This window comes from Lutra lutra, chromosome 1 (genome assembly GCF_902655055.1).
Source record: "Lutra lutra chromosome 1, mLutLut1.2, whole genome shotgun sequence".
NCBI classification, from domain to species: domain Eukaryota; kingdom Metazoa; phylum Chordata; class Mammalia; order Carnivora; family Mustelidae; genus Lutra; species Lutra lutra.
In genome coordinates this window covers 117,575,873-117,603,756 of record NC_062278.1, presented here as the reverse complement: position 1 = coordinate 117,603,756, position 27,884 = coordinate 117,575,873, and the positions used below count along the sequence as shown (strand labels likewise).

Genomic DNA, 27,884 nt, shown 5'->3' with positions numbered 1-27,884 from the left:
CAGATTGTTACTGCATGGGTACTTTCTTCTTTCTTCTTTCTTTCTTTTTTAAGATTTTCTTATTTGAGGGCTGCCTGGATGACTTAGCTGGTTGAGCATCTGCCTTTTGCTGAGGCCCTGGGATCGAGTCTCACATCGGGCTCCTTGCTCAGCAGGGACCCAGCTTCTCCCTCTGTCTCCTGCTCCCCCTGCTTGTGCTCACGCTCTCTCTCCACCTCCCTCCCTCCCTCTTTCTCTCTCTCTGACAAATAAATAAAATCTTTTTTAAAAAGTTTTTTTACTGGAGAGAGTAGAAGTGGAAGGGACAGAGGGAGAGAGAATCCCAGGCAGACTGCACTGAGCATGGAGCCCAAAGTAGGGCTTGATCTCGGGATCCTGAAATCACGACCTGAGCCAAAACCTGAAGCTGGATGCAACCGGTTGTACCACCCACGTGCCCCACCACATGGGTGCCTTTATTTCTGATCCTTTGGTAGCTACACTGGAACCCAAGAGACCAACCAACCTTTTGGCATCATAGGGAACATTATTGCCTTCTTGTTGTCTACTGGCATTGTGGGAATAGCTAAAGTCCAGCTCAAAAGAGTAAACGCTCTCAAGACTTATATTGGTTACAACCCTGTTTATATCAGTTATCTTCTCTCATCTTCCATTTCAGCCCTACCAGTCCTGTGACTTACAAAGAGGTAGCAGAATGAGAACGCCTTTAAGGTTGTCTTCAGACTTCCAGTTCAATAATCTTACCTCATATTGGTGTTATGTGATCCTTGCCAACCTGTACTGTAAATATTCCAGGTGTATTTTAGGGAAAATCCCAGCATCTTTGGGCCAAGTAAAACGTGACTGCTGCTTTAGTTGCATAAGAACAAGGGAGGGGCACCTGAGTGGCTCAGTGGGTTAAGCCTCTGCCTTCGACTCAGGTCATGGTCTCAGGGTTCTGTGATCCAGCCCCTCATCGGGCTCTCTACTCAGCAGGGGGCCTGCTTAACCCTCTCTCTCTGCCTGCCTCTCTGCCTACTTGTGATCTCTGTCTGTCAAATAAATAAAATCTTTAAGGAAAAAAAAAAAAGAACAACAAGGGAAAGGAGTTCCCATCCTTAGCTACATATACACTAGTTCTAGAGGTGACTGTGAGAAGTGCTACCTCAAAGATGTACAGCACAGCTCCAGAGGCCCCATCTTTAGCTAAGGAGATGTTAGATGTCAGAGAAGGTTATTGTAAAGGTCTCTCATCCAAGAGAACAAAAGCATGAGGGAAAGTAGATCATGACAGGTTTAAAATCTTCTAACTCTTAAGTTACATACCAAGTATAGCTAATCCTAATTGTTTTGAAGTGTGCTCCCACCCACCCCTCCACAAGCCTACTTAACAATGATTGTAGCACGTCAACGTTTCACTTCAGAGTGCGAGTTAAAGGAATTGCCCCTAGAGCTGGCACCTAGTACACTACCCAGTTACAGTGGGATGGACTCACTTGCTGTGAAGCTTGGAGAACTTAGGTCATTTTCTTCATGCTACCAGAAAGCAGCTTCCCTAAATGCTAGTTTCTTTCTCACACTTAGGGAAGTACTAAGCAGCCCCTCTACTTTCTGAATGTTTTATTCTAGAAATCCCAAGAATAGGTTAATTTCCTCAGTCTACAAACATTTACTGGTCACGTGCCACAGGCCAGGCATCCTGTTGGTCCCTAGCAGTATATTGGGAGCAGACAGACCCAGTCCTCACCCTCCCAGAGCTTGGAGTTCCAGGTGTGGTGCGTGTGAGAATACATCCTGCAGCCTGTAGGAGTGTGTAATGAAGGAGCTTGATCTGCAGAAGGTGGGGGGAGAGAACAGCAACAACAGTGCCCTCCCCCCAACGAATGCCATCGAAACAAATAGTAATAAGTCATGTAATCAAGATATAAACAAACACAAAACATGAGAATATTGAGAACGATGAGCAGTCATCTGAAATCTTTATGTAAGAGGTTTCTCACCTTCAAGTATAATGTGAGGTTTTGACAAAGAGACCATGGGAGGGCCTTCCAGACAGACAGAGGGTAAATGCTTATGCAAAGCCACAGGAATGGAAATGTGTTCATGGAACAGCAGATAACAGTTTGGCTAAGTGTGGAGAGGAGCGAGAACAAAGACTGGAACAATGGATATTGTCTGTAATGAGGCCTAGAGTAGAGGTGGAAGATTTAGGTTTTATGTTTAATGGAATTGGTATTTATAATCTTCCAGTCACACTGATAAAGGATTCTTAGAAGTAAGAGGGAATTGGATTTGGAGGTACAGGGGGAAGCCTGAGGAAAAGCCTGGAGCAAGGCTGCCATGAGAACCTTTATATGATCCTGCTAGGAGTAATTGAAGAGCTTTAAGAGCTTGCTAACCCATATCAAGTCAATGTGCCACTTCAAATTTTTAACCAATTTTTAAAAAATCTTTTTAACCAATAAGACAGAAACTTCCTAACAAGTTATTAAAAATTAAAGATTAATTGTATGTGGTGGTGTTTAAAATGCCTGTCTGATGCTTGACTTCACCCACAGTGTGAAAAACAGCAGAAACAGTGAAATGCCTGTGAGATGGGACATCCTGGGGAAAGCTGGGAACAGAGGGCTGAGGTTTATCGTAACATCTGCTGTTACAGCAAGACCTATAAAAGTAAAATGTACTTAGCTTGACTGTTCATCACTGCAGTGATGAGGAAGAATTTATTCACCAGGAAACTTGTCTGAATAAATATGCCCATACCACCGGGGAGAAAATTGTCAACAAGCAGCATCTATTTCAAATGTTTTAAAGCCCCCAAACACACTACTGTTGTGCTTTGTGTGTATTTACTTTGGGTTCGACAGAGGTAGTGTTTAACTCTTCAGTAACTGAGGTGTCTCTCGCAGGTGGGCTACCCAAATGTTGGTAAGAGTTCCACAATCAACACCATCATGGGTGACAAGAAAGTGTCTGTATCTGCCACACCTGGCCACACCAAGCATTTCCAGGTATTTCTGCAGCATCGACTTCTCAGATTCCTCCCTCTGGGTGCTTCTTTGAACGTCTTTGCTACTCGTGTGCTGGTCTTTTCCCTTCCTCTACTGTGTGCCCAGCGTAAACTTCTCACTTATCTTTTAGACCCTCTACGTGGAACCCGGCCTCTGCTTGTGTGACTGCCCCGGCCTGGTGATGCCATCCTTCGTCTCTACTAAGGCAGAGATGATTTGCAGTGGAATCCTCCCAATTGACCAAATGAGAGACCACGTCCCCCCTGTGTCACTAATATCCTTTCTGCTTTGTAAAAATTGGTTATATTCTTGTGTATATTAGGGCTTCAAGTTTGTTTGGGACATTGCTTTGCATTGGATAAATTCACAAATGCTACTGAATGGAAAAACCTGAAATACTGGCTAGTGATCTTTCCAAGTTTATACAGTGAAGTAGCCTCAGGACTGTGGGAGGAAGACCTCATGTCCCGATGGCAACTGTGTTGCCTGTTATCAGTGGGAGAGCCTGGGCTTTTGGATCTCGGCTCCCGGTTGAATCCTGACACTGGTGTTCGACTATTTCTGTTACCTTTGTAAGCTTGCTTAACCTTCCAGAAACATTCCTTTTCTGAAAAATTCCGAAAAACTACTTCACAGTTGATGATCTCACAGTGAGAATTGTAATCATTTTAGCCAACATTTATTGCATGCTTACTGTGTGCTCCACACAACACTTACCAAGTAATCTCATTTAATTCTTGAATTAAAGAATTAAAGTAAATTAAAGTACCCTTGACGTGGGTACTGCTGCTGTTCTCATTTTTTTCAAGCTTGAGGAAAGTCAGGCACAGAAAACTTAAATAATTTGCCAAGATCTAGCAGCTAGTAAGCAGCTGATTAGGAACCCTGTCACCTCCCAGCATAATGAGTTACCTTCTGTGAAGCATCTAGAATAGTGTCTGACATGAAAAAAGTACTCAGAGACAAACCTTTTAAGAACCATGGTGTCTTAAGGTTTTACCGTCCTTATAAGCCAACATGTTAGCCTGTTTACTATGCTGTGTGTGCTGGTGGGAGACAGGCCACTCCCTGAGACCAGCACACCAATCTGTTAGTTCCTAGGTAGGGTAAGTTATAGTTTCCTAGGTAGGGTAAGTTATAGTTCTTGACATGATCCTTCATGACCTCCCTGAAGGCCACAGCTTTTCATGCACCCCAGTTTAATTTCTGTTTCTGTAAGAAATGAGGAAGAAAGAATTCATTTAGGATAGGTAAAATATAGTGTATTGCTAAAATAGAATAGTACACAGTATTTGAAAAGACTGCACTAAGTCTACCTGTAGTGACCTGGGTAAATCTGAAAACATTACATATACGATCTGACACCATTTCTGTAAAAACTGTCATCTTGCAGAACCATACTTTGAATTAATAGATACTGGTGAAGGTCAAAGTCTGCAAAGTGGCCTGGTGACTGCACACAGACTCACATACCTCCAGGCGGCGAGGTGGGGCTGGTACAGTGTTCGAAAGGTTTGCATTTTCAGCACTTTTTTTTTTTAAGATTTTTTTTTTTTTTTTAATTTATTTATTTGACAGACAGACATCACAAGTAGGCAGAGAGGCAGGCGGGTGGGAGGGGGCAGGGAAGCAGGCTCCCTGCTGAGCAGAGAGCCTGATGCAGGACTTGATCCCAGGACCCTAAGATCATGACCTGAGCCGAAGGCAGAGTCTTTAACCCACTGAGCCACCCAGGCTCCCTTTCAGTACAGTGTTTTAATAGATGACATTGTTACTACCTCTTGATGGTTGGGAACACATGTTACACTAAATGCTTCTCTGTATATTTTCAACTTCTCTGTGAATTAGTAATCAGGTGTGTACTGAGTACTTATCACAAGCCAGGTTAGGTTGGGTTCCATGGAGGCTACAGGCATCAATCAGCCGTGGATCCTGCCCTTGCCAGATTCAGTTGGGGGGCGGTCAGATGGAGCATGTCCATGAATAACTGGTACAAGGAAGCATGGGGTTTAAAGGAAGAAAAAGTATTCAGAAATTAGTAACTACCCTTCTTTTCTAGAGAGGTAAAAAGGTTTCTGTCCTGGAAGTGCTGAATTAGGAAGAATGTGTCTGAAGCTGTGGTGGGGAGGGGTTCAGTTCAAGGGAATGGATTCCTTGACAAGCCTATGTTTGCCAGAATATTCCAAGACGTGTCTTAGAAGCTACCTATGGCATTAATATCATAAAGCCTAGAGAGGATGAAGATCTGCATCGACCTCCAACATCAGAAGAACTATTGACAGCTTATGGATGTGAGTTGTGATTTATTTTAAAATATGAACGAAAAAGTAACATAGTTGATGAGAGAGTTACTCCTGCAAAGATACAAATTCACATTATTCCTTAGTATTTGCCATGTCCTTTACATTGTTGGTACTTCTGTTGTCTCTGTTGGCCTTGCCCACAAGCTACCCTGCAGGTGGGTTCAGAGTGCAACAGTGAGGGAGGGAGAGCTGACCACTGCCTGAGTAGTAGATTACTTTATCGTGTTAAGTGCTTCCTGGAGCTAGAGAAGGAGATCATTTGAGTCCCTGGACCTTCTTCAGGTCTGCTCTTTGTGGACCTTGACAGTAGCAATCAGTCCCACTCCAGGGGAGACATGATTTCCCCTGCCCTCCTGGTCTCCGGCCCCTCCCTGTAGGAGGCCTACATGCAGACAGTGTCAAAAGCTCTGGGGGCATGCCAGCAGCTGTCACATGTGTTGAAGAAAAGGCCCTTAGGGCATTCACTGGTTTATTGGTACTCAGGTGTAGACCTGCATTCTGACTGAAGCCATGTTGGCTTTTTCTGGAGTCTTCTCCCAAACAGAAGTGAAGGAATGTTGGGAAGAAAATGAATATGCTGTGATAGCAGGATAGGAGAGTTGTGAGGGCAGCATGGAAAAGGAAAGTCCTCAGAAATTGGGACAGAGTGGAGCATGGTCAGGAAGGGGACACAGAACAATCTCCCTTGCTTCCATCGGTCCTTTGAAAACCTTGTTTGACTTTAAAATGAGTCAGCCACTCTCCCACCTCTGTGTCTTAACCCAGTGCTACGTGGGAGCTAGCTGCCTATCATTCTTCAGCTAATTGTGGTTTATTTACCTTAAATAGAAACTTTAAAGGTGGTCTGGAGGAACCTTTGTCTACCTAAAGAGATAGCAGTGTTAGAAACATTTCCATACATATGTGGCATACATGCCTTTAAAGGAACTGCCACCAGCCGGGAAGGAGTTCAGGTTATTTGAGTGATTTGATACAAAGAGAAAAAACATGTATTTTTCTCACAGAGAAAGGTGATTTGATATGAAACACACTTAAACCAGAACTTGAACTTAGGTTGAGAGACTTTTATTTTTTTAAGGTTTTATTTATTTATTTGACAGAGAAGGAACACAAACATGGGGAGTGGGAGAGAGAGAAGCAGGCCTCCTGCCACTGAGCAGGGAGCCTGATGTGAGGCTCGATCCCAGGACCCTGAAATCATGACCCTAGCTGAAGGCAGACTCTTAATGACTAAGCCACCCAGGCACCCCTAATTGGGAGACTTTAAAAAGAATGAATACTAAGCAGTTTTGATGAGACTGGTGTAGTCACAAAATCATAGAGCTAGAAAAGACCTTAAAGATCACACCACCGGGGCGCCTGGGTGGCTAAGTGGGTTAAGCCTTTGCCTTCGGCTCAGGTCATGATCTCAGGGTCCTGGGATCGAGTCCCGCATCAGCCTCTCTGCTTGGCAGGGAGCCTGCTTTCTCCTCTCTCTCTCTGCCTGCCTGTCTACCTGCTTGTGCTCTTTCTCTGTCAAAATAAATAAATAAAATCTTAAAAAAAAAAAAAAAGATCACACCACCTTTCACCTCCTTTTCTTAAGACAAGTAGTCTGAAATCAAGGGCATGAAATGACTTGCCCACGATGGTGTCTGGTCAGTGGTATAGCCTGAATGAGAACCTGATTCCTAATCCCGACCTCTGTCTGGGACCAGAGCCTGAAAGATGGGGAAAGGTGGACCTCCACTGGACCTTCCATTTAGTTTGACTTCAGATAGAAAGAAAAGTAATTGAGTTTGAGTTTTTTAAGATTTCTCATCTAAATCTGATAAAAATCAGAATAAAAACAGATGACCACATATGTACAGTTTCTGAGATCATCTGCAGAATAGTTTCTGACAGTTCATTTTAAAAGATGTTGCTAAATTTTAATTTGCATTTCTTTAAATACTAGTGAAATGGGACATCTGTCCGTATGTTAGCCATTTCTGTTTCTTTTGGGAATCACCTTTTTCTAAGCATTTTTTGTTCTCTTAATGATTTATAGGAGTTCTTCATGGTTTCTTTGGTCCTGTAGACATTAACAATTTTTTTTTAAATATTTTATTTATTTACTTGACAGAGAGAGAGATCACAAGTAGGCAGAGAGGCAGGCAGAGAGAGATGGGGGAAGTAGGTCCCCTGCTGAGCAGAGAGCCCGATGCTGGGCTCGATCCCAGGACCCTGAGATCATGACCTGAGCTGAGCTGAAGGCAGAGGCTTAACCCACTGAGCCACCCAGGCACTCGACATTAACAATTTTAATAGCCTTTTTTTTTTTTTTCCTTTTTTGGCTTGATGGGGTTTGGTGTTTTACTTGGGGAGAGTCTTCCCTATCTAAGGACAAAATTGTTTCCCTCTATTTTTTTTTAAATACTTTTAGATTTTTAATTTGCCTAAATGTATTTTTTAATATTATGTGAACTAGAGTTTTATTTTCTTCCAAAGTGGCAGAGCCTACTACACAGCTAGTAGGTGAGGAAGCCGAGTTTTGAACCCCACCTGTCTGCCAAAGCCTATATTCTTAACCACTATGCTCTGCTACTCCCTCTGGTTGAGTCAGTATTAGAGGGATCTTTGCAGTATGTTTGAGAAGCTGGAAAAAGCATAGCTAGATCACTAAACAAGAAGAGACTTACTCACTGTATTACTTTTGGTGTTGCTAATAATAGTGACAACATAGCATTCTACAGGTAGCCTCCATGATTAAATGTTCATAAAATGAAGAGATGAAAGAAATAACTAGAGTAAAGAGAAATTGAATATCTCTGTTACCACTTGGTGCTTGGATATCAGAACAATATCGTCTGTTCACCTGGATTGTCAGATGTCTTTATAGTGCTAATCAGATTATCTTCTACAGTGATGGTTGCTTTTTGAAAGCTAGTGACTCAAGGGTGCCTAGGTGGCTCAAATGGTTAAGTGTCTGCCTTCGACTCAGGTCGTGATCTCCAGGTCCCAGGATTGAGCCCCATGTTGGACTCCCAGCTCAGCGGGGGGTCTGCTTCTCCCTCTGCCTCTCCCCACTGCTTATGCTCCCCCTTCCCCCCTGCTCCCCCACCCCTGGCCAAATGAATGAAAATCTTTTTAAAAAAATAAAGCTAACAAGTCAGGATGCACAGTTAGTGGGGTAACAGACTAAATTTTCATCACCTTGGTTGTCTTTGTTGTGACTTCGGTTTTGCACCGTTATTTGCCTCACAGACATGCGAGGATTCATGACGGCGCATGGGCAGCCAGACCAGCCTCGGTCTGCTCGCTATATCTTGAAGGACTACGTCAGCGTAAGTGAGCCCGGCTCCTTGTTGCTCTGGAGTAGATAGGCCTTCATTCTCACACTGTGCTTTTAGATGCCGGCAACCTGTTAGAAAGGAGATATTTCCTCACTGAGGTTGTGTTGTCAGAGAGGCCACGTGGGCAAGGTTCTCGCGGCTTTTCTGGGTAAGGGGATCCACAGCCTTGGCCAGGCATTCTTGACCGGGGCAGCTAGCGTCATCTGGACCTGGCATGTCACGAGCAGCGTAATGCGAGGCAGAGGGCGCTGCACGTGTCATCGGTGAAAGTGAGAAAATGGTGCCTCTGGTTTTTCCATCTCCCGCAGCCCTTGCTAGTTCCTGTGACAGCTGTGTCCCCACCCTCCCTGCAGTGTAGCTGGTCATAAGCCTTTGTCCCTGCGTTTGCCCTCATAACAGCAGCACTCCCAGCGAGCCCTACACAGAGGGCAGTGCGAAATGTTTTCTTTGTGTCACCTCGTTAAAAATACACAGCGAGTCTATGAGGTTATTATTCTCATGTTACAAATGAACATGTGCCAAGTTTGGGGTTTTCCTTGTAAGTAAAATAAGAATTAATAGTACCTATCTCATGAGATTATTATGCGAAATAAATGAGAAAAATATAGGTATGTGGAGACACACACACCACTAAGCTCAGGGCCTCACACATAATTAACCCCCAATAGTATTTATGGGTTAAGCTGAATTCTTTTCACAAACAAGCATTCTGGATCTCCAGTAATAACTGGCTGTGAGGATTTGGCTTTGTTCGGCCTTCTTAGTGCCATGTCAGCAGAGCTCTGGCAAGCACAGGAGTCAGATTGGGCAGCATACCCTCTCGCCTTCAGTTCTGGAAGAAAGAAGTTAGTAGAATATTCGTATGGATAAATTATGCATTGATTCACCATTTATAAAACCGTGGAAGATGAGTTAAAACCAACACAGTTTATAGAGTGCTTACAGTGGGAAGTGGAAAATCTGCGCCCAGTGAGCAACCGCGGCCAGCCCAACGTCCCCATTAGTATCGTCCCACTGTCCGGTTGTGTCCTGGTTTTTGTTTTGGAAAATATTTATCCTAAGTCTACTCATGTTAGTGTACTGAAGAACACTTCTGTAGAAAATGCAAACAAGGTAAGAAGGAGCACAGTCGTGTGTTCGTTAGGGCTGTGGTTATAGGTGACAGAACTCTGCTCAGCTCTCTGCATCAAAAAGCAGGAAGCTTGCCAGAGGGTGCCTGGCGGAGATAGCTTCTCGGAGGACTTTTCTTCTGGGATAACACACATGGCACCTGTGATGTGCTGTTACGCTTCTTGATGTCTTTGTAGGGTAAACTTCTGTACTGTCATCCTCCTCCTGGAAGAGACCCTGTGACCTTTCAGCAGCAACACCAGCGACTCCTAGAAAACAGAACAGATGGTGGCGGACTGAAAATCCATTCAGGCAGAAGTAAAAAAGTAATACAAATTGAAAATATAGTTGATAAAACTTTTTTTCATCAAGTAAGTTTTAAAGTTTTTCTTTACCTTCTGATCCAACACATTTTATATAGCAGTTTTGTTGAAATACTCATTCACATAGCATAAAATTCACTCTTTTCAAATACAGTTCAGTAGTTTGTTCTATATTCAGAGTTGTGCAACTATCACCATAATTTTAGAACATTTTTTCACTCTAGAAAGAAATATTATACCCATTAGCAGTGACTCAACATTCCCCCCTCCCCCCAACCCCTGCCAATCCCTCATCTACTTTCTCCTAGATAGATTGGCCTATCCAGATAAATAGAATCACCCATTCTGTGGTCTTTTATGACTTGCTTCTTTAACTTGGCATCATGACATCAAGGTTCATCCATGTATCAGTACTTCTTTTTTATTGTCAGATAATATTCCATTGAGTCGATAGACCACGTTTTATTTATCAGTAGATGGAATTTGGCTGTTCTTTCTTCTGTGCTACTGTGAACACTCATGTACAAGCTTTTGTTTGAACATAAGATTTTTCAGTTCTTTGGGGTATATAATTAGGAGTGGGATTTCTGGGTCCAATGGTAACTCCATGTTCAACATTTGATTTACCACCAAAATTTCCAAAGTGGCTGTGCCATTATACATTCCCACCAGCAGTGTATGAGGGCTCTAATTTTTACATCCTTACCAGTATTTCTTTTATATATATATATTTTTTAATTTTTTTATTTAATTTTTTTTTAGATTTTTTTTTTTTTCTTTTTAATTCATTTGAGAGAGATACAGAGACAGAGAGAGCACAAGCAGGGGGAGAGGCAGAGGGAAAGGGAGAAGCAAACTCCCTGTTGAGCTGGCAGCCCAACGTCAATCCCAGGACCTGGAGATCATGACCTGAGCCAAAGGCAGATGTTGAACCATCTGAGCCACCCAGGCGCCCCCTTACCAGCATTTCTTTTCTTTTTCATTTTAGCCATTCTAGTATATGTGAAGTGATATGTCATGATTTTGATTTGTATTTCCCTAAGGATAAATGATATCGATAATCTTCTCATGTGCTCATGAGCACATGTATGTCTTCTTTGGAGAACACTTCTACTGTTGAGGTATAAGAGTTCTTTATATGTTCCAATATAAGCCTTTATCATAATATGCAAATATTGTTTACCATTAAGTGGGTTTTCTGAGCCAATACATATTAATTTTAAAGAACAAATATATATGTAGAGCAGTTAAATCCTGTAACTGTATTTAATATATTTATTAAATGCTTTTGTGATTGCTACAGCCAGAAAAGTTGGGGTGGGGCAGGGGTCATCTGTATCCAGAGAATGAGTCTTACTGTATTTATATGATGCTTTATTTGTGTCCCTCACACCGTTTGTTAAGGTGGGCCAAGCAGATAGTATTGTCCCCATTATTATCTACCAGTGAGGACATTGAAGCCCACGGAATTTAAGTGACTTATTCAAGGACACTTGTCTTAAATGGCAAAGCTGAGATAGAACTTAGATTGTTGTGGCTCCTGGTTTGAATTATTTTCAGTCTTACCAATATTTAGAAGGAAATTTAATGATATGCAGAAAGATTACAGGTTCTTCCTTGGGCCTACTATTGTCATGCAAGACGTGTAAATGGAAGTTTTAAGTGTTTATACAATGTTTCTGAAAGTCATGTGCAAGAAAGCTAAAAACTCACAGATACCAAAGCTTTAGCCTCTAGAGTAACATTTTACTATTATAAGAAGATCATGAAATACTGCTTTGCATTTCCAGAATCATGTGGGATTTATTTTTTTTTAACTCAGTAAACTTAAAATTTGTTTAGTTCTTTTTGTTTGTTTGTTTGTGTTCCACTTAAGTAAAGTCACAGGTTTACAAAAACTTTTTTGAGCACTTTCTACGTCTGCCTACTGTGCTAGGACCTAGGATACCAAAATGAATAAGACACTGTTTTCAAGGAGATCACATTCTAGCTAAGGGGAGATGGGCAAGTTAACAAATAACATGACATACCAGGTCTAGGGCAGAGGTGTAAGTCAAGTACTTTGTGAACCCAGACTAGGGAGCAGTTCCTCCTGGGGCTGGGAGGAGAGTAGGCGAGTGAAGCTATGGAGGGGTGGTAAGACCTCAGCTGGACTCTGACAGACAGCTAGAAATGTGCCAGGTGCAGGGAGTAGTGAGGGCACGCCCCGGGCAGGGGGAGTAGTCTGAACAAAGGCATGAAGAGATGGGGGTGTGGATTCTCTGAGTAAACAGTCCATGTTGTCAGTAGCCTGTGTACCATGTGAGGGAATAGGAACTCGATTCCCCAGGCTGCAGGGAGCCACCAGGGGCTTGTGAGGACAGGAAGAGGAATATGTGATTGGAGAAGTCTAGTGGAAGCCTGGAGCCTGGATGAGAGGAGTCTTGCAGACTCCTCTCACTTGCAGTGAAAGTGAATACCAGGCTTAGAGCCAGGTGGTGGAGAGGAGGGGATAGATGCACCAAATCCTAGAGCCTGGGATCCAGAGAACTCAGTGGCTGGGTGTATGCAATACACGAGGAAGGCAATGGGAGTGCTCTGTTGTGGCTAGTGAGAGATGGTATTTGAAGCTCTAGGACTAAGCAAAGTTGAGGACAAAGAATGCACTGAAGACAGAATGCTGAGAAACTTATTTAAGAATGGGGAGAGAGAGGCGCCTGGGTGGCTCAGTCGGTTAAGCGTCTGCCTTCAGCTCAGGTCATGATCTCAGGAGGGGACCCTGCTTCTCCCTTTGCCTGCCGCTCTTCCTGCTTGTGCGCTCACTCTCTCTTTCTGAAAAATAAATAAAATCTTATTAAAAAAAAAAAAAGTGAGGAAAGGAGCAGTGAAGGAAGTGGAAGTCTGCTTTGAGTTCTCCATAAGTAATTCCGTGCTCACATTTCAAATAATGCTGTCTTACTTCCTAGGAAAATGTGAGAGCTTTGACCAAAGGAGTCCAGACTGTGATGGGCTACAAGCCAGGGAGTGGCCTGGTGACTGCAGCTACTATGAGCTCTGAGAGCAGGGCTGGGAAGGCCTGGAAAAAACATGGCAACAGAAATAAAAAAGAGAAAAGTCGCCGACTCTACAAGCACCTGGATACGTGAACTTGGGCTGTGACAGAAATGGCATCTGCCTTGTGCATCCAGAATAGAAGAGGAGCTGTTCTGGCCTGCGATGCCGTGGCCACACCAAACAGTCTGTATCTAGACGGAGAGGCTCCTTGGGGCACAGACTCTCACACAGTCATCTTGGAGCCCCAGAAACCTTGTCCTGTAGAAGGCTGAACTTAAGATGAGGGAACGAATGAGTGTATGTGTGCGAGAACAGATACATCGATGCATACTAATTTGTAAGTTGGGGGTTTTTTTGAAAAGTACTAAAATTAAATTGCCACTGACAGATGTTTTATTGGTTTATGTAGATACACTGCCATTTGGACATTTCATGTTCTTTATACAGTTTGAATTTGCAAGACATGACTGGGATTTTAGATGGCTTCTTGGGGGAACATTATTTAGGTTAATGATTCTCAACCTCACACATACCCAGCACACCCCTGGGATGACATAAGGCATATCAGATCTTGGAATAGGGGACTGGCGTGTGTAGTTTCCAGAAACTTCTGGAGAGCACAACCTTCCATGGAAAATCACCATCAACAGGAGCCACTACTACAGAAGGAAGCAAGGGATTTTCTGTGGCTAACTGCAGGGGTGAGAAGATTGGGGGATAAGCAGCTAGTTTTTGTTTTAGTCATAGGGATTCCTGATCACCTTGGTACTTAAAACCATCAAGAATGACAAAGGCAGGGGCACCTGGGTGGCTCAGTCAAACGTTTGCCTTTGCCTCAGGTCATGATCCCAGGGTCCTGGGATCGAGTTCCATGTCAGGCTCCCTGCTTTGCAGGAAGCCTGCTTCTCCCTCTTCCTCTCCCTCTCCCATTCCCCCTACTTGTGTTCCCTCTGTTGCTGTGTGTGTATGTCTCTCTCTCTCTCTGTCAAATAAATAAAGTGTTTTTTAAAAAAGAATGACAAAGGCAGTTTACGTTTTATAGTGCCATTGTGTGTGACAAATACACAATGGTTGCTTCAGCCTCTCACTTTATTTTTGTCTCCATTTTTCTGTGAGCCTCATTATTCCCTTAAATCAGAAACCTACCTTGTTTTGTAGGTAGGTTTGTAGGACCTGCTTGTTTTGTGTGATAGGTATTTTTGAAACTCTAATGGAAGTTATGGATGGATGCTTTCTCCAGAAAAATGCACATTTCCATAAAAAACACAGACACTCAAAGCTCATCTATGAATTTGCAGTTAAGCCTTGCCCTGTGTGGCCATAAAGATTTTTAGATCTATTTGAAAATGTCTTCCACCTAGAGAATAAAAAAAGTGTACTTGTTCATTTAACAAACCCTCCTGTGTGGTGGGAAAGGGCACTAGAAAATGGCCACAGCAGGAGAAGGGCCTGAAGAAGGAAAGACATTAGCAAGAGCCGCCACCCAGGGCCTTTGAGCTTATGGTGGGATTCTGGATGTTTTCTCAAAAGTACTAGATAAGCCAAGGAAGGGTTTATAAACCGGGGATTACTGTTCTCTTCTTCTTTAAATGTGGAGTGAGAAATTACTCCAGACCAAGGTTGAGGCAGACAGAGGAGGCAAAGCTAAGAAGGTTCTAAAATGGTGTTGGTCCATCTGCAATAATCTACTTCTAGTCATTCTTTTAATCTGAGAAAAATGAGACAAAATTAGTAAAAAAAAAGCTCATGACAGGAACAGCATTGGCATGTTAAAATATACTTTGTGCCAGGGCGCCTGGGTGGCTCAGTCGTTCTGCATCTGCTTTCGGCTTAGGTCGTGATCCACTCAAAACTCCACATGGGGCTCCCTGTTCAGCGGGGAGCCTACTTCTCCCTCTCCCACTCCCCCTGCCTATGTTCCCTCTCTTGCTGTGTCTCTGTCAAACAAATAAATAAAGTCTTAAAAAATATATATATATATATATTTATATATGTATATATATATGTATATATATATGTATACTTTGTTCCATTTACTGAAGAACAGGCACAGTTGTGTGGGAGAAAACTTCCATACTGAATGAACAAAGCATGTACAGATTTAGAATAAGTTTTGCTTTAATGATAATGTAATAGCTAAAACATGAGACTTTACAGAAAAAGTAGGTACATATGCTTCCATGCTCTTATTTTTGTAACAGTTTTACTGAGATTCATATACTGTACAAAATCACAATTTAACATATACAGTGTAATGGTTTTTAGTATATTCAGAGTTGTGTAACTTAACCACCATAATCAATTCTACATTATTGCCACAAAAGGAAACTCAGGACCCTTTAGCTATTGGATCCCAATCTTATCCCCTCAGCCCCAAGCAACCACTAATCTACTTTATATGGATTTACCTCTTCTATACATTCCTATAAATGGAATCATAAGCTAAGTGACCTGTGACTGGCTTTCACTTAGCCCATGTCTTCAAGGTTTATATGTAGTTTAACACCTCTCAGTACTTTATTGCTTTTAATTGCCAAATAATACATTCCATTGGATGTATATACCACATCTTGTTTGTCCATTTATCACTTAAAAGACATTTGGGTTTCCAGGGGCATCTGGGTGGCTTCAGTCAGTTAAGGGTCTGTTTCAGCTCAGCTCATGATCCTGGGGTTCTGGGTTCCTGTGATTCAGCCCCACATCAGGCTCTGCACACAGCGAGGGGTTTGCTTCTCCCTCTTCGTCTGCTGCTCCCTCCACTTGTGCTCTCTCTCTCTCTCTCTCTCTCTCTCTCTCAAATCATTAATAAAGATATGTGGGTTTCTACTTTCTGTTTTATGAGTAATGCTGCTCTGAACATTTGTGTGCAAGTTTTTGTTTGGACACAGGTTTTTAAATCAGGTATATATCTAGGAGTGGACCTGCCCTACATTTAACCTTTTGAGCAACTACTATTCAGAATGGCTGCACCATTTTACATTTCCCATCAACAGGTTCTAATTTCTCCATATCCTTTTTTTTTTTTTTTTTTTTTTAAGATTTTATTAGAGGGGCGCCTGGGTGGCTCAGTGGGTTAAAACCTCTGCCATCAGCTCAGGTCATGATCCCAGGACCTTGGGATCAAGCCCTGCATTAGGCTCTGCTCAGCAGGGAGCCTGCTTCCCCCTCTCTGTCTCTGCCTACTTGTGAGCTCTGTCTGTCAAATAATAAATAAAATCTTTAAAAAAAAAAAAAGAAAGATTTTATTAGCACAAGGATGGGGAGGAAGAGGCAGATTTCCCGTCTAGCAGGGAGCCCGATGCAGAGCTCTATCCCAGGACCCTTGGGATCATGACCTGAGCCGAAAGCAGATGCTTAACCTACTGAGCCACCCAGGCGCCCCTAATTTCTACATATCCTTGTCAACACTTGTTACTGTCTGTCTTTTTGTCTTAGCCATCCTAGTGGGTACAAAGTGGTATCTCCTAGTTTTGATGTGCATTCTCTTAATGACTTAATGATGTTGAGCATCCTCTCATGTGCATACTGGCCACTTATATATCATCTTCAGAAAAATGTCAATTAAGATAGATCCTTTGCCCATTCTTTAATTGAGTTATCTTGTTATTGAGTTACAAAAGTTCTTTGTACATTGTAGGTATAAGTCCCTTATCAGATCTGTCATTTGCAAATGTTTTCTGCCATTCAATAGGTTGTCTTTTCATTTTCTTATAGTGTCTTTTGGAACACAGTTTTAATTTTGCTGAATTCCAAATGTATCCATTTTTTTTCTTTTGTTGCTATGTTTCTTGTGTTAAGTCTAAGAAACTGTTGACAAATCCAAGGTTTACTAAGATTTACCCCCTATGTTCTTACACAGTTTTTACATAGAGTTTAATAGTTTTAGCTCTTAGATTTATGTCTGTGGTCCATTTCGTGTTATTGTATATGGTATGAAGTAGATAGACCAGCTTCATTCTTTGACATGTGGTATCCAGTAGTCCCAACACCATTTGTTGAAAAGACTAGTGTTTACCCATTGAATTGTTTTGGCACTCTTGTCAAGAATTGAACATAAACATGAGGGCTTATTTCTGGATGTTATACCCTTTGGTATTTAACTTCATGAGTGTGGAACAATTGTGAAGAGCATCTGACTCTATTTTCTAGCAAGTCTTCCTAGTAAGAGATGTTTGTGTGGATGCCCCACACCACTACACATCCCTTAGCCCACGGTGGGGTCACCTGCAGCCCCAGTGGGCAGTTCCTGTGCAGGTCTTTCCACCACAAGCCCTGTATTCCCTACTTCTTTCTACTGCCCCACAGGGCTTGCTCAGCCTGCACACAGGGCAGTCTAGAAGGGCTGGGGCTAGAACACCCCCAGAACCACCACCAACTGGTAAAGAACGGGGCTGGTTAGTAAGTGCCCCAACGTCTGTCACTTGGTGCACACACTGTACGCATGCCTTACCGTGTCCTCAGGGGAACTGAGTCCTGCCTGCCCACAGCCAACATCCTCTCACTAACTCACCCGTGGCCTTTCTCCCATCCCTCACTTTCTCCACTCCCTCATTTCTGCTTCATGCAGAAGTGCAGGATTGCCTCCCAAATAAACTAAACCTGAGGGATGCCTGGGTGACTCAGTTAAGCGTCCAACGGTGATCTCAGCGTAGGTTGAGTTCAAGCCCCGCATTGGGCTCCAGTCAAGAAAATTAACTAAACCTAGGTCCTCTGCTTAGAGTCTGAAGAACCAAAACTAGGACACCCTGAAAGGGGCTTTCTGTTTTCATCTTGGCTTCTGCCCACAATGTGTCTCATTAAGTATCCTTTCAATTTTTTTAGGTATTCTCACCCACGTTGTAGCAGTTAGTACTGTCCACTTACAAATTCCAGTCATTAACATTATCTCTATTGTTCTGAAATTTTTCCCAGCATTTTATTACAAGAAATACACCGCCCTTTTAAAGTAGAACCTGCTATACATCTGTCGTCTGCTTACTTTTCAGGAAACGAGAAGGAAGTTAAGGTTTTGGTCAAGATGCCAGTTGCCACATATGCTTTCTTTGAAGGTAAACTGGAAAATGTGGCAGCAAGCCAGAAATCTGCTTAATGCCACGCCTCTAACTTCTTTGTGGGGAGAAGTGAGGAAAATCATTCAAAATACCCACCCTTAACCATTCGTTGTCCGTGCATTCCTCATACTATTGACCAGTTGAGGGCCCTACAGAAAGGAAGGATTTTGCTTTTAAAAGACTGATATGGGGTGCCTGGGTGGCTCAGTGGGTTAAGCCTCTGCCTTCGGCTCAGGTCATGGTCTCAGGGTCCTGGGATCGAGCCCCATGGAATCCCGCATGGGGCTCTCTGCTCAGCGGGGAGCCTGCTTCCTCCACTCTCTCTCTGCCTGCCTCTCTGCCTACTTGTGATCTTTTTCTCTGTCAAATAAATAAATAAAATCTTAAAAAAAAAAAAGACTGATATGAAGGGAGAACAATTTTGAACAATCTAGAAGGGAAAGGCATCATGTAAGTGAAAAGTGCCCAGGACACAGTAGACTCTGAATACATCTTGTAAATGTTGTATTGAAGTGTAATATGTATACAGAAAGTGCACAATTGTGAGAGTATAGGTAAACTGACTTTTCATAAACAACACATTGATGCAACCAGCACCTTGATGAAGACACGGAAGGGTCAGCATTTCATGCCTCAGCCACAAACTGACCTTCCCCAGGGTAACTGCTGTTCTGACCTTTTCACCAGATTTTGTATGACGCACACACACAATCTACAGTGTGTCCTCCTCTCTCTGGCTTCTTCAGTCCAACATTGTGAGATGTGGCCACAGTCTTATATATAAGTAATAAATCTGTCATTGCTGTAGTTTATGGTTCTATTATTGATGGACATGAAGATGTTTTTGCAGGCTTGTGTTTTTTTAAATTTTTAATTTATTTTCTAGAACAGTGTTTGGGTCACAGCAATATTAGGCAGTAAGTACAGAGTTCCCATATTTGACAGTCCTCATGTAGGCACAACCTCCCCCACCCTCAATACCCCACACTCCAGTGGTACATCTGTTAACAGGGAACCTACACAGACACATCATTATTCTCCAGAGGGTTCTGATTTTTAAAAGTAGTGCTGCCGTAGATGTTGTAATACAGGGGTTGTCAAATAGAACTTTCTGGCAACAATGCAAATAAATGTTCTATAATCCAGGGCTATTCTATAGGTAACCACATCTAATGTTGACTATTAGGCACTTAAAATGTGACTCGTAACAACTTCAGAAGTTAACTGCTAACAGTAATGACTCTTAACTCTTGCCCAGCCCAATAATCAAAGGTCAGAATGGTGAGAATTTTTTCAGGAGAGTAGGGGAGGAAAATGGTGGATTTCACATTTATAATTTGAACATCTTGGCTACTTCTAAAGTAGCAAGATTTGCAAGAGTTAGCAAGAGTTAAATTAGCAAGAGTTGCAAATATTCAAGTACTGAATTCTATTTAGTTGGCTCTTTAAAAAGGTGAGTAACCCAGCTGGCTCAGTCGGTAGAGTGTGAGACTTGAGTCTTGGTGCGTGAGTTTGAGCCCTGCATTGGGGGTAGAGATTACTTTAAAAAAAAAAAAAAAAAAAAAAAGGTAAGGCTTTCCTTGATGTAATGTTTCAACATCCATGAGTTCCATTAGCCCCTGCCTAGCTTCTAAGCTTTGTGAAGTAAGTGACTTTAAGCAAAAGGATGTTATTAATAAAGAACTTGAAGTGGAAGAAAAAGCACAATTTTCACAAGACCCAGCAGTGAGTTGATGATAGAGTTTTAAGTAGAACCCCGGGTCCCAGGAGTCCTACCACCTGCTTCCCTCATGACACTCCAGTGTGTCCACAGTGGGCCTGACTGAGATTTGGAAATGCCATTATTTCAAAACGCATCCTCTGAGCAGTGGTTTCTCTGTCTTCCTAGCAGGTAAGTCACACTGGCAGAGAGCCTTTTTTAGTGTTGCTGCTTGAGTAGCAGCCACAAACCTTTCCTCTAAATAGTATGCCCTACAGGAACGCTGGCAGGCGGGTTAGCATGTCCTCAGAAGGGAAAGCAGCTGAGCTGAGGCCCTGTGTGTGTCCCCTCCCTCACCCCGCCTGGTGGCTGGGACCTCCAGGCACGCGTGGCCCCAGCCCCTGCAGGACAAAGTCCAGTCTGCTGCAGCCCCTCCCTGTCCAGGACAAAGCCCGTGGGCTCACCGCTCCTGCCAACAGGAAATGCCTCTAAGCGGGGGAGGGAGGACCTGTGTTCTGGTCCTTGTGTTAGCTTTTCTTTTTGGCAAGCTCTAGACAATGGCCAAAGAAACGGGAGCTTTAGCTTCTAGGCGGGGCCACTGCAGGGCCTCCGAGGAGCCCAGGAAGGGAACTGATCCACTTCCTGAGGGCCCACCAAGTGAAAATCCTTTTGGAAGGTCCTGGCCGAATTTGGGAGGGGTCTGCACAGCAGGGAGGGCATGGGTTAGCCTATATAACCCCACTTCCCTGACGGCTGGGTGGCTCGCCCGCCATCCGGCCTGTCTCCTAGTGCCAAAAGCAAGCTTACTCCCCAAAGCCTCCCTCGTGGGGTTCTTAAAAGCCCTCCCAACACACCCGCACGCACAATGGTAGGGGCACAAAAGGATCTTAAACACGCTCTAACTACAGTACCTACCCCATTTGTATGGGCTGTTTAAAAACCCATTCAGTTGGGGCCACCTGGGAGGCTCAGTCGGTTAAGGGTCTGCCTTCGGCTCAGATCATGATCTTGTAGTCCTGGAATCGAGCCCCAGGTTGGGCTCCCTGCTCAGCAGGGAGTCTGCTTCTCCCTCTCCCACTCCTTCTGCCTCTCCCCGTACTTGTGCTCTCTCGCTGCTCAGCAGGGAGTCTGCTTCTCCCTCTCCCACTCCTTCTGCCTCTCCCCGTACTTGTGCTCTCTCGCCCCTTCTCTTGCTCTGTCAAATAAATAAATGCAATCTTTAATAAATAAATAAAATCAATTGACTGGGCAGTGCAGTCGGTTAAGCATCCGACTCTTGGTTTCAGCTCCATGATATTGGTTTCAGGCCATGATCTTGGGGTCCTGGGCTTGAGCCCTCAACTGGGCTATGCCCTCACTGGGGAGTCTGCTTGAGACTCTCCCTCTCTCTCTGCCCACCCCCACCCCCTGTCTAAAATAAATCTTTTTTTTTTAAAATGCATTCATTCATTCAGTAACTATTGGAGGAGTACAGGCCCAGTGGCTTGTGTCCCTACAGGATCAGGACGCAGAGCAGCCTGGGCAGGGAAGACTGCCTCGGGAGGCTCCAAAGCCCACACTCTTCCCATTGTGTTTTCCTGTGAGCCAGCGTGTCCAGGAACTGCCAAGAGCTCCCCACGGTCTGTCCGCCCCGACTGAGGGCCATCTCCACAAGCCGGAGTTTCTCATAAGAATCTCACAGGAAGCCTGTGGGAAGGCGGCGTCATAGGCTAAATAGTGGCCCCCCAAAATACCAGGTCCTAATCCCTGGAACCTATAAATGTCACCTTATATGGGAAAAGAGTCCACAGACGTGATTCAGTTAAGGATCTTGAGATGGGGAGTAGCGTGGATGATCTGAGCAGGTCACAAATGCAGTCTTTCTGGGAAAGAGGCAGAGGGAGGAGATCTGATGCAGAACAAAGAGGGTGATGTGAGCGCAGGAGAGATGGAGTTAAGTGCTGAGGCCTCAAGCAAGGAGCGCTGGCAGCCACCAGCTGCTGGATAGAGCGAGACAATGAATGGATTCCCTTCCTAGAGTCCCCTTGATTGTGGTCCCCGGAACCTGCTTTCAGAACCGGGAGGGAATATATTTCTTTTATTTTAAGCCACTCAGTTTGTGCTCATCTGTTAGAGCAACAGGAAGTGATTCCAAGCACTCTTGCCCAGAGAGCTGGACTCAGCAGGAGTGCTTTCTGACAGGCAGCTGAGGGATCCCCACACCTCACCGCCCCCACAGACCGGAGAGGGGACTGAGAGCTTAACCCCTCAAATGAAGGGTTTTTAGTCTGGGGTCTCATCCTTCACGAAATCCATAGTTGCATTTCAGGACTTCCACAAATTCCTAAGATTGTATGAACAACCGCGTGGGTGTGCACACATGTTCTTATTTTTTGCGGATGAGGTTTTCTCCAAATTCTCAAAGAGTTTACTGAAAAGGCTGAGAACTAACCGCCTGAACAAAGAACGACTGAGGGGTCCAAACTCGGTCCAGGGTGGGGTGGGTAGGAATGAAGCAATTTCTCCAACCGGGCTCAGCCTCCAAGGGTTTATACTGAGCCTGAGGGACAGAGAAGTCTTCATAAGAAGCAAACCAATTAAATTCTGATGTCTTTAAGCCTCAACAAGGCAGAGCCCAAGGCAGCCCCTACCCTACAGGAGCCCTGTGAGAGGGTGACAGGACATAGGCAGGGTATGTCCTCATTTCAGCGAGATAGTGTGCGGAACAGATTCTCTTTTGGGAACAGTAGGTAGGCCACGTGACCAGAAGAACCCGGGATCCAGGCAATCGCAGGTCAGTATCCACACGTACGCCAGAAGAACCCACAAAGAACCAGCAGGCCGGGCCTGCAGACTGTGGGTGTTTTTTATAGCCTACGAGAAACTCGGCTACTATATTTTTTCTTTTTCCTTTATTTTTTAAAGATTTTATGTATTTGAGAAAAAGCGAGGGAGATTTTTCCTTTTGACTTAACCTTTTTTTTTTTTAAAGATTTTGTATTTATTTATTTGACAGAGATCACAAGTAGGCAGAGAGGCAGGCAGAGAGAGAGAAGCAGGCTCCCTGCCAAGCAGAGAGCCCTATGCAGGGCTCGATGCGGGGCTCGATCCCAGGACCCCGAGATCATGACCTGACCTGAAGGCAGAGGCTTTAACCCACTGAGCCACTCAGGCACCCCTTAACTTAAACTTTTAATCTTGCCTTAGTTGTCTTAATCATTTCCATATTTTGATTTTGGCCCCTTCTGTTGAATAACATATTTTCATTTGACTTCTACTTATTCTATTGCTTCTTTTTTTTTTTTTTAAGATTTTATTTATTTATTTGACATAGGGAGAGAGATCACAAGTAGGCAGAGGCAGGCAGAGAGAGAGGGGGAAGCAGGCTCCCTGCCAAGCAGAGAGCATGATGTGGGGCTCGATCCCAGGACCCCGAGATCATGACCTGAGCTGAAGGCAGAGGCTTTAACCCACTGAGCCACCCAGGCACCCCTATTCTATTGCTTCTTTAATGTCTCTCTCTCTCCTACTGGACTGTAAGCACCATGAACGTAGGGACTTGATTGTTTTTCTCAAAAACGTGTCCTCAGAGGCACCTGGGTGGGCAGTTAGATAAGTGTCTGCCTTCCGCATAGGTCCTGGAATTGAGCTGGTGTCCGGCACCCTGCTCAGTGGGGAGTCCGCTTCTCCCTCTGCCCCTTCCCCTATCCTGCTCATGTTCTCTTTTGCACTCTCTCTCAAATAAATAAAATCTTTAAAAACAACAACAACAGGGGCACCTGGGTGGCTCAGTGGGTTAAAGTCTCTGCCTTCGGCTCAGGTCATGGTCTCAGGGTCCTGGGACTGAGACCCTCAGGCTCTCTGCTCAGCAGGGAGCCTGCTTCCTCCTCTCTTTCTGCCTGCTTCTCTGCCTGTTCCTGATCTCTATCTGTCAAATAAATAAATAAATAAGATCTTTAAAACAACAACAACAACAACAAAAAACCTGTGTCCTCAGCTTCTAGCCTGACATACCTGACAAATAGTGTTTCATTTCTCCTGTGAGTGGTCAGAACTTTAAACATAAATTAATCTGTAAAATAATGTAGCCACTTTGCAAAACCTTCTGGCAGTTCCTCAAAACCTCAAACATAGTTACCAGGAGCCCCAGCAGTTCCACTCCTAGGGACACGCCCAAGAGAACTGAAAACCTTTTACACGAATGTTCACAGAGGCATTATTCATAATAACCAAAATGAGCAAACAACCCAAGTGTCCGTCAACTGATGAACGGATAAATAAAATGTGATGTATTGACATAACAGAATATTATTCAGCCATAAAAAGGAAGGAAGTTCTGACACAGGTTGTAGCATGGATTAACCTTAAAAACATTATGTGGAGTGAAAGAAGAGATAGAATTTCCAGAACAGAAACACCTGGGTGGCTCAGTCTGTTAAGCATCTGCCTTTGGTTCAGGTTATGATCTCAGGGTTCTGGGATGGAGCCCCACATGGGGATCCTTGCTCAGCAGGGAGCCTGTTTTTCCCTCTGCCCGCTGCTCCCCGTGCTTGCAAGTTCTCTCTCTCTCTCTCACATACACACAAATAAATAAAACCTTTCACTAACTAAATAAATAATAGAATTTCCAGAACAGAAAAATTGTAGAGACAGCAAGTAGATTTGTGGTTGCCTAAGGCTGCCATTGTGGAGGGGATGGTAATTTCTAAGAGTACTGGCTTCTTGGCAAGTGATGAAAATGTTGTAAAATGAGATAGTGGTGGTGGTTGCACAACCCTGCGGACACCCTAACAACCACTGAATTGTAAACTTTAACAGGGTGAATTTTGTGGTATATGAATGAGATGTCCGTAAGGCTTCTATTTAAAAAAACAAAAACAAAAAACCGAAAAAAAAAAAAAAAAACTAAATGATAGGGTCACCTCCTCGTTTAAGCAAATTTACTAAAATCAACGAGGAAACTTTAAGATGATAATAGCTTGTTTTCAAGTACAGCTCCGTGTGTACCAGCATTGATTGTGTGGCAATGTGGCTGGAGGGGACAGCAGGATGGCCAAGACCACCGCCCTCCTCGGCTCGCTGGGGCACCTTCCAGGGTGACTTTCTGGAAGTCTGGCTTGGGGACTGCGGGGTAGGAGTGCGTTGTGTCCCTCTGCCTGGCCCCCCACCACCCCCGGTCCATTATACCCTAGGATCAGACCTGCCGCTCCCGCCGGGAGCCGCAGCACCCAAGCGCGGCACCAGGCGCGAAGTAAGGTGTATTGTTCGGCTCAGAAAATGGAGTGCATTAGTGAGCGGACAGAGTGCCTTACCGTGACCCCCTCGGCTCTGGCCGCCGGGGCGAGGGGCGGGGGGTGACCGCGAGGGGTCCGTCCGGGCGCGGCTGTCGGGCGCCGGGGGCCGCAGCCTTTGTGCGGAGGCTGCTGCCGGCTCCCGCCGCTGGGGGGCGGCCTCCCGCCCGCCGACCCCCGACAATAGCGCGCGGGGTGGGGAGCCGCGCGGTCCCGGAAACTTTTCCCTCTCGCCGCCGCCGCCGCCAGCGCCCATCTCCGGGCCGCGACCGTGCGCTCAGCCGGGGCCGCCGCCGCAGGGGGCACCGTGCCGGAGGAAGGGGGCGCGGGGCGGCCGCGCGGGAGGCCGGGGCCCGGGCCGGGCGGAGCGGGAGAGCCATGGGGGAGGCGGCCAGCCCCGCGCCCGCGTCCGCGCTCTGGGACTGGGACTACCTGGACCGCTGCTTCGCCCGCCACCGCGTCTGCATCTCCTTCGGCCTGTGGATCTGCTCCACCTCCTGCTGGATCGCCGCCCACACGCTGTAACAGGGACGGGACCGGGCGGCGCGGGGGTGGGGGCTGGGTCGGCCGCGGGGGGCGCGGGGCGCTAACCTCCCCCTCCCCCACCAGCTCCCTCCTGGAAACCTGGAGGGAAGGGGGCAGAGAGGGAGGAGGCAGGAGGCGGCGCAGCTCCGCGATCGAAAGGAACCTTCGGGGGCGGACTGGAGTCGGACAGGACTTCTTTCCGGATTCGGCGCACGGAGAGGCTGGCGCGGGGCCCGCGGGAGGAGGCTGGGTGGTGCAGTGCGTGGGGCCCGGGGCGGCAGCCGAGAGTCGGGGGTTCTATTGTCAGCGTCTCCTCGCCGACTGGCGGTGTGAGCTGGGCAAGCTGTCCGAGCCTCGATTTCCTCACGTAGATGGGGTTGATAACTCTCATGGGTCGGATGGCAGGATTAGATGAGTTAGTCCCGGTAAAGCTCTTAGTATCATTAGCGCTCATTAAACATCCTTATTACTGCTCCCGCCCTGCCACCGGCCTTTGGCAGAGGCAAGGACCTAGGACGAGGCTCTCGGCGTTTCTGGCCTCCCTTTGCCCCAGGCCCTCTGACCTGCAAGGGGGACGGGCGAGGATCTGACTCTAACCACAGCCTTTGCCCTGTCCAGCATCTGGAGCCCGTTGGCCAGGTGGTCACCGTAACCTGGGTCCTAAGCTGGCTGAAGTCTGGCCCAGGATGGCCTCCAGGTCTCGGGCCACCCTGTCCCCAGCTGGTGCTACCCAAGTATTTCCTGGCAGAGGAGAAAGGAGCAGCACCCCAAGGGAGGCCGGCAGCCGCTCAGCTTGGGCACCCCGTGGACATTCCACTCCCTCGTGTGATATTGCTATGGAAATTTGGCAGCGCCCCTACCCAGTCACTGGAATGCAAAACAAACAAACCAACCTTAGAACATTTACTGTGGGCCCAGTGTGGCATTTATTAACTCACTTCATTCTGTTATTACTCCCATGCACTCAGGGTTCTGGAGGTTCTGACAGGTTAATTAACTTGCGCAAGTGAATGGAAAGAACGGAACCCCCAGACCCTTATAGAAAGGGGCAGGCTTGAGGATTAAACTGTCCAGCTGACACTAATGAGGCAGCCTACGTGCTTTATTAGACATTTTCCTGACCTGGAAACTCGGGTTGGGAGAGGTTAGGTAACTGCCGCCCTCCCCCCGACCCCCGCAAATGCCCCCTCTGCTTTTTCAGCCCGCCTCCTGTCTGGACACCATCCTCCCTGAGCCCAGACTTGTCTTCAGGGATTGTATGTCCTCCAAGCTGGGTGTGGCCTGGGGTAGGGTCCCCGGGGGTCCCCCTCCCCTGACAGCAGGGAGCAAAGCCTCCGCCTGTGAAGCCAGAGGGTCCGCCATGAACTCACCTAGTCAGCATAGACCCATCTTTTCTCAGCTCTCCAATGTGAGGGTTGAAATCAACTGCTTCTCATCGGAGTCCGAGGGTCTCTAGAGTCTTTGCTCTTAGACTTTGAATTGGTGTCAGGAGCCCAGAGCCCAAATGGAAGGTTTCTGTTCTCACTGCGAGCTTTGGGCTTTGCTGGCAGATCAGGAAACCACTGGGCACCCAGCAGCCTTCTCTCTTCCTCCATTGTTCCCCAGGGCAGGCCCTCAGAACCAGCCAAACAGTCCTGATGACGTGGAGTGAGTTACACCTTGTGGTTGAAGGAAATGAAACAAGAGCTGCAGGGGTGCCTCAGTTTCTCCATAAAATGTAGCGTGGAAACTTCTAGAACAAAGTGTTTCTGAGATCCAACCCAGTGTTTCTGAGAGATCTCTCGCCCCTTCCAGGCTGTTGTGCCTTTCTGTGCTGGTTCCGGGGGAAAGGGGCAGGGCAGGGCAAGAAAAGGGGAGTAAGGGAGAGAAGACAGCAGTGGGGGCCCCTAGGGAGAAGTCAGCCCAAAGTGCCATGGCATCTTTAAGAAGTTTTGTTCTCTGTGTGTGTGTAAAGAACATGCTTAAGTTAGGCAAGGGCTGGCAGAAGCCAGGCCTCCCCTCTGCACGGACAGACAGCTTTGAAGGATTTCACTTGAATTTGAAATGAACAAGTTGCCTTTTTGATTTGGGCAATTACTTTTATAACCGGCATGTTTCCTTTCAGTAATCAAACCTGACAGTTAGTTTGTCAGCACTGAGTGGTAGGTCATGAACTTGAGTTGGCCTGATTTGTAGGAGGAAAGGAATTCCTCTTCATTAGAGAGGCAGGTCTGGCTCCTGCCATGGGCTCGTGCTGCAGTCTTTGATCCTTGATTTTCCCATCTGT

At 45.6% G+C, this 27,884-nt stretch overlaps 2 protein-coding genes and 1 long non-coding RNA gene across 18 annotated transcripts in view; 2 read left to right on the top strand and 1 right to left on the bottom strand.

Moving 5' to 3' along the window:
* Nucleotides 1-13,546, top strand: part of LSG1 (large 60S subunit nuclear export GTPase 1) — a 33,409-nt gene extending 19,863 nt beyond the window's left edge. Inside the window, exons 9-14 of the mRNA XM_047733373.1 lie at nucleotides 2,889-2,990; nucleotides 3,121-3,264; nucleotides 5,158-5,281; nucleotides 8,519-8,598; nucleotides 9,915-10,088; nucleotides 12,986-13,546. Coding sequence (XP_047589329.1) covers nucleotides 2,889-2,990; nucleotides 3,121-3,264; nucleotides 5,158-5,281; nucleotides 8,519-8,598; nucleotides 9,915-10,088; nucleotides 12,986-13,165 — 804 coding nt within the window. The 3' untranslated portion in view covers nucleotides 13,166-13,546. The remainder of the gene's footprint in view (nucleotides 1-2,888; nucleotides 2,991-3,120; nucleotides 3,265-5,157; nucleotides 5,282-8,518; nucleotides 8,599-9,914; nucleotides 10,089-12,985) is intronic.
* On the bottom strand, nucleotides 7,523-26,161 carry LOC125102365 (uncharacterized). Of its 3 annotated transcripts, none has more exons than XR_007128117.1 (3): nucleotides 25,526-26,158; nucleotides 9,551-9,986; nucleotides 7,523-9,439 (listed from the first exon to the last, which is right to left on the bottom strand). It is a non-coding gene; the product is annotated as an uncharacterized LOC125102365 (long non-coding RNA). The 3 variants fall into 3 exon arrangements; XR_007128115.1 differs by having other exon boundaries at nucleotides 7,523-8,675; XR_007128114.1 differs by lacking the exon at nucleotides 7,523-9,439 and having other exon boundaries at nucleotides 9,516-9,986; nucleotides 25,526-26,161.
* Nucleotides 25,277-27,884, top strand: part of TMEM44 (transmembrane protein 44) — a 31,624-nt gene continuing 29,016 nt past the window's right edge. For all 14 annotated transcript variants that reach the window (XM_047733492.1, XM_047733487.1, XM_047733456.1 and 11 more), the window contains exon 1: nucleotides 25,277-25,614. In XM_047733492.1, coding sequence (XP_047589448.1) covers nucleotides 25,472-25,614 — 143 coding nt within the window. In that variant the 5' untranslated portion in view covers nucleotides 25,277-25,471. The remainder of the gene's footprint in view (nucleotides 25,615-27,884) is intronic.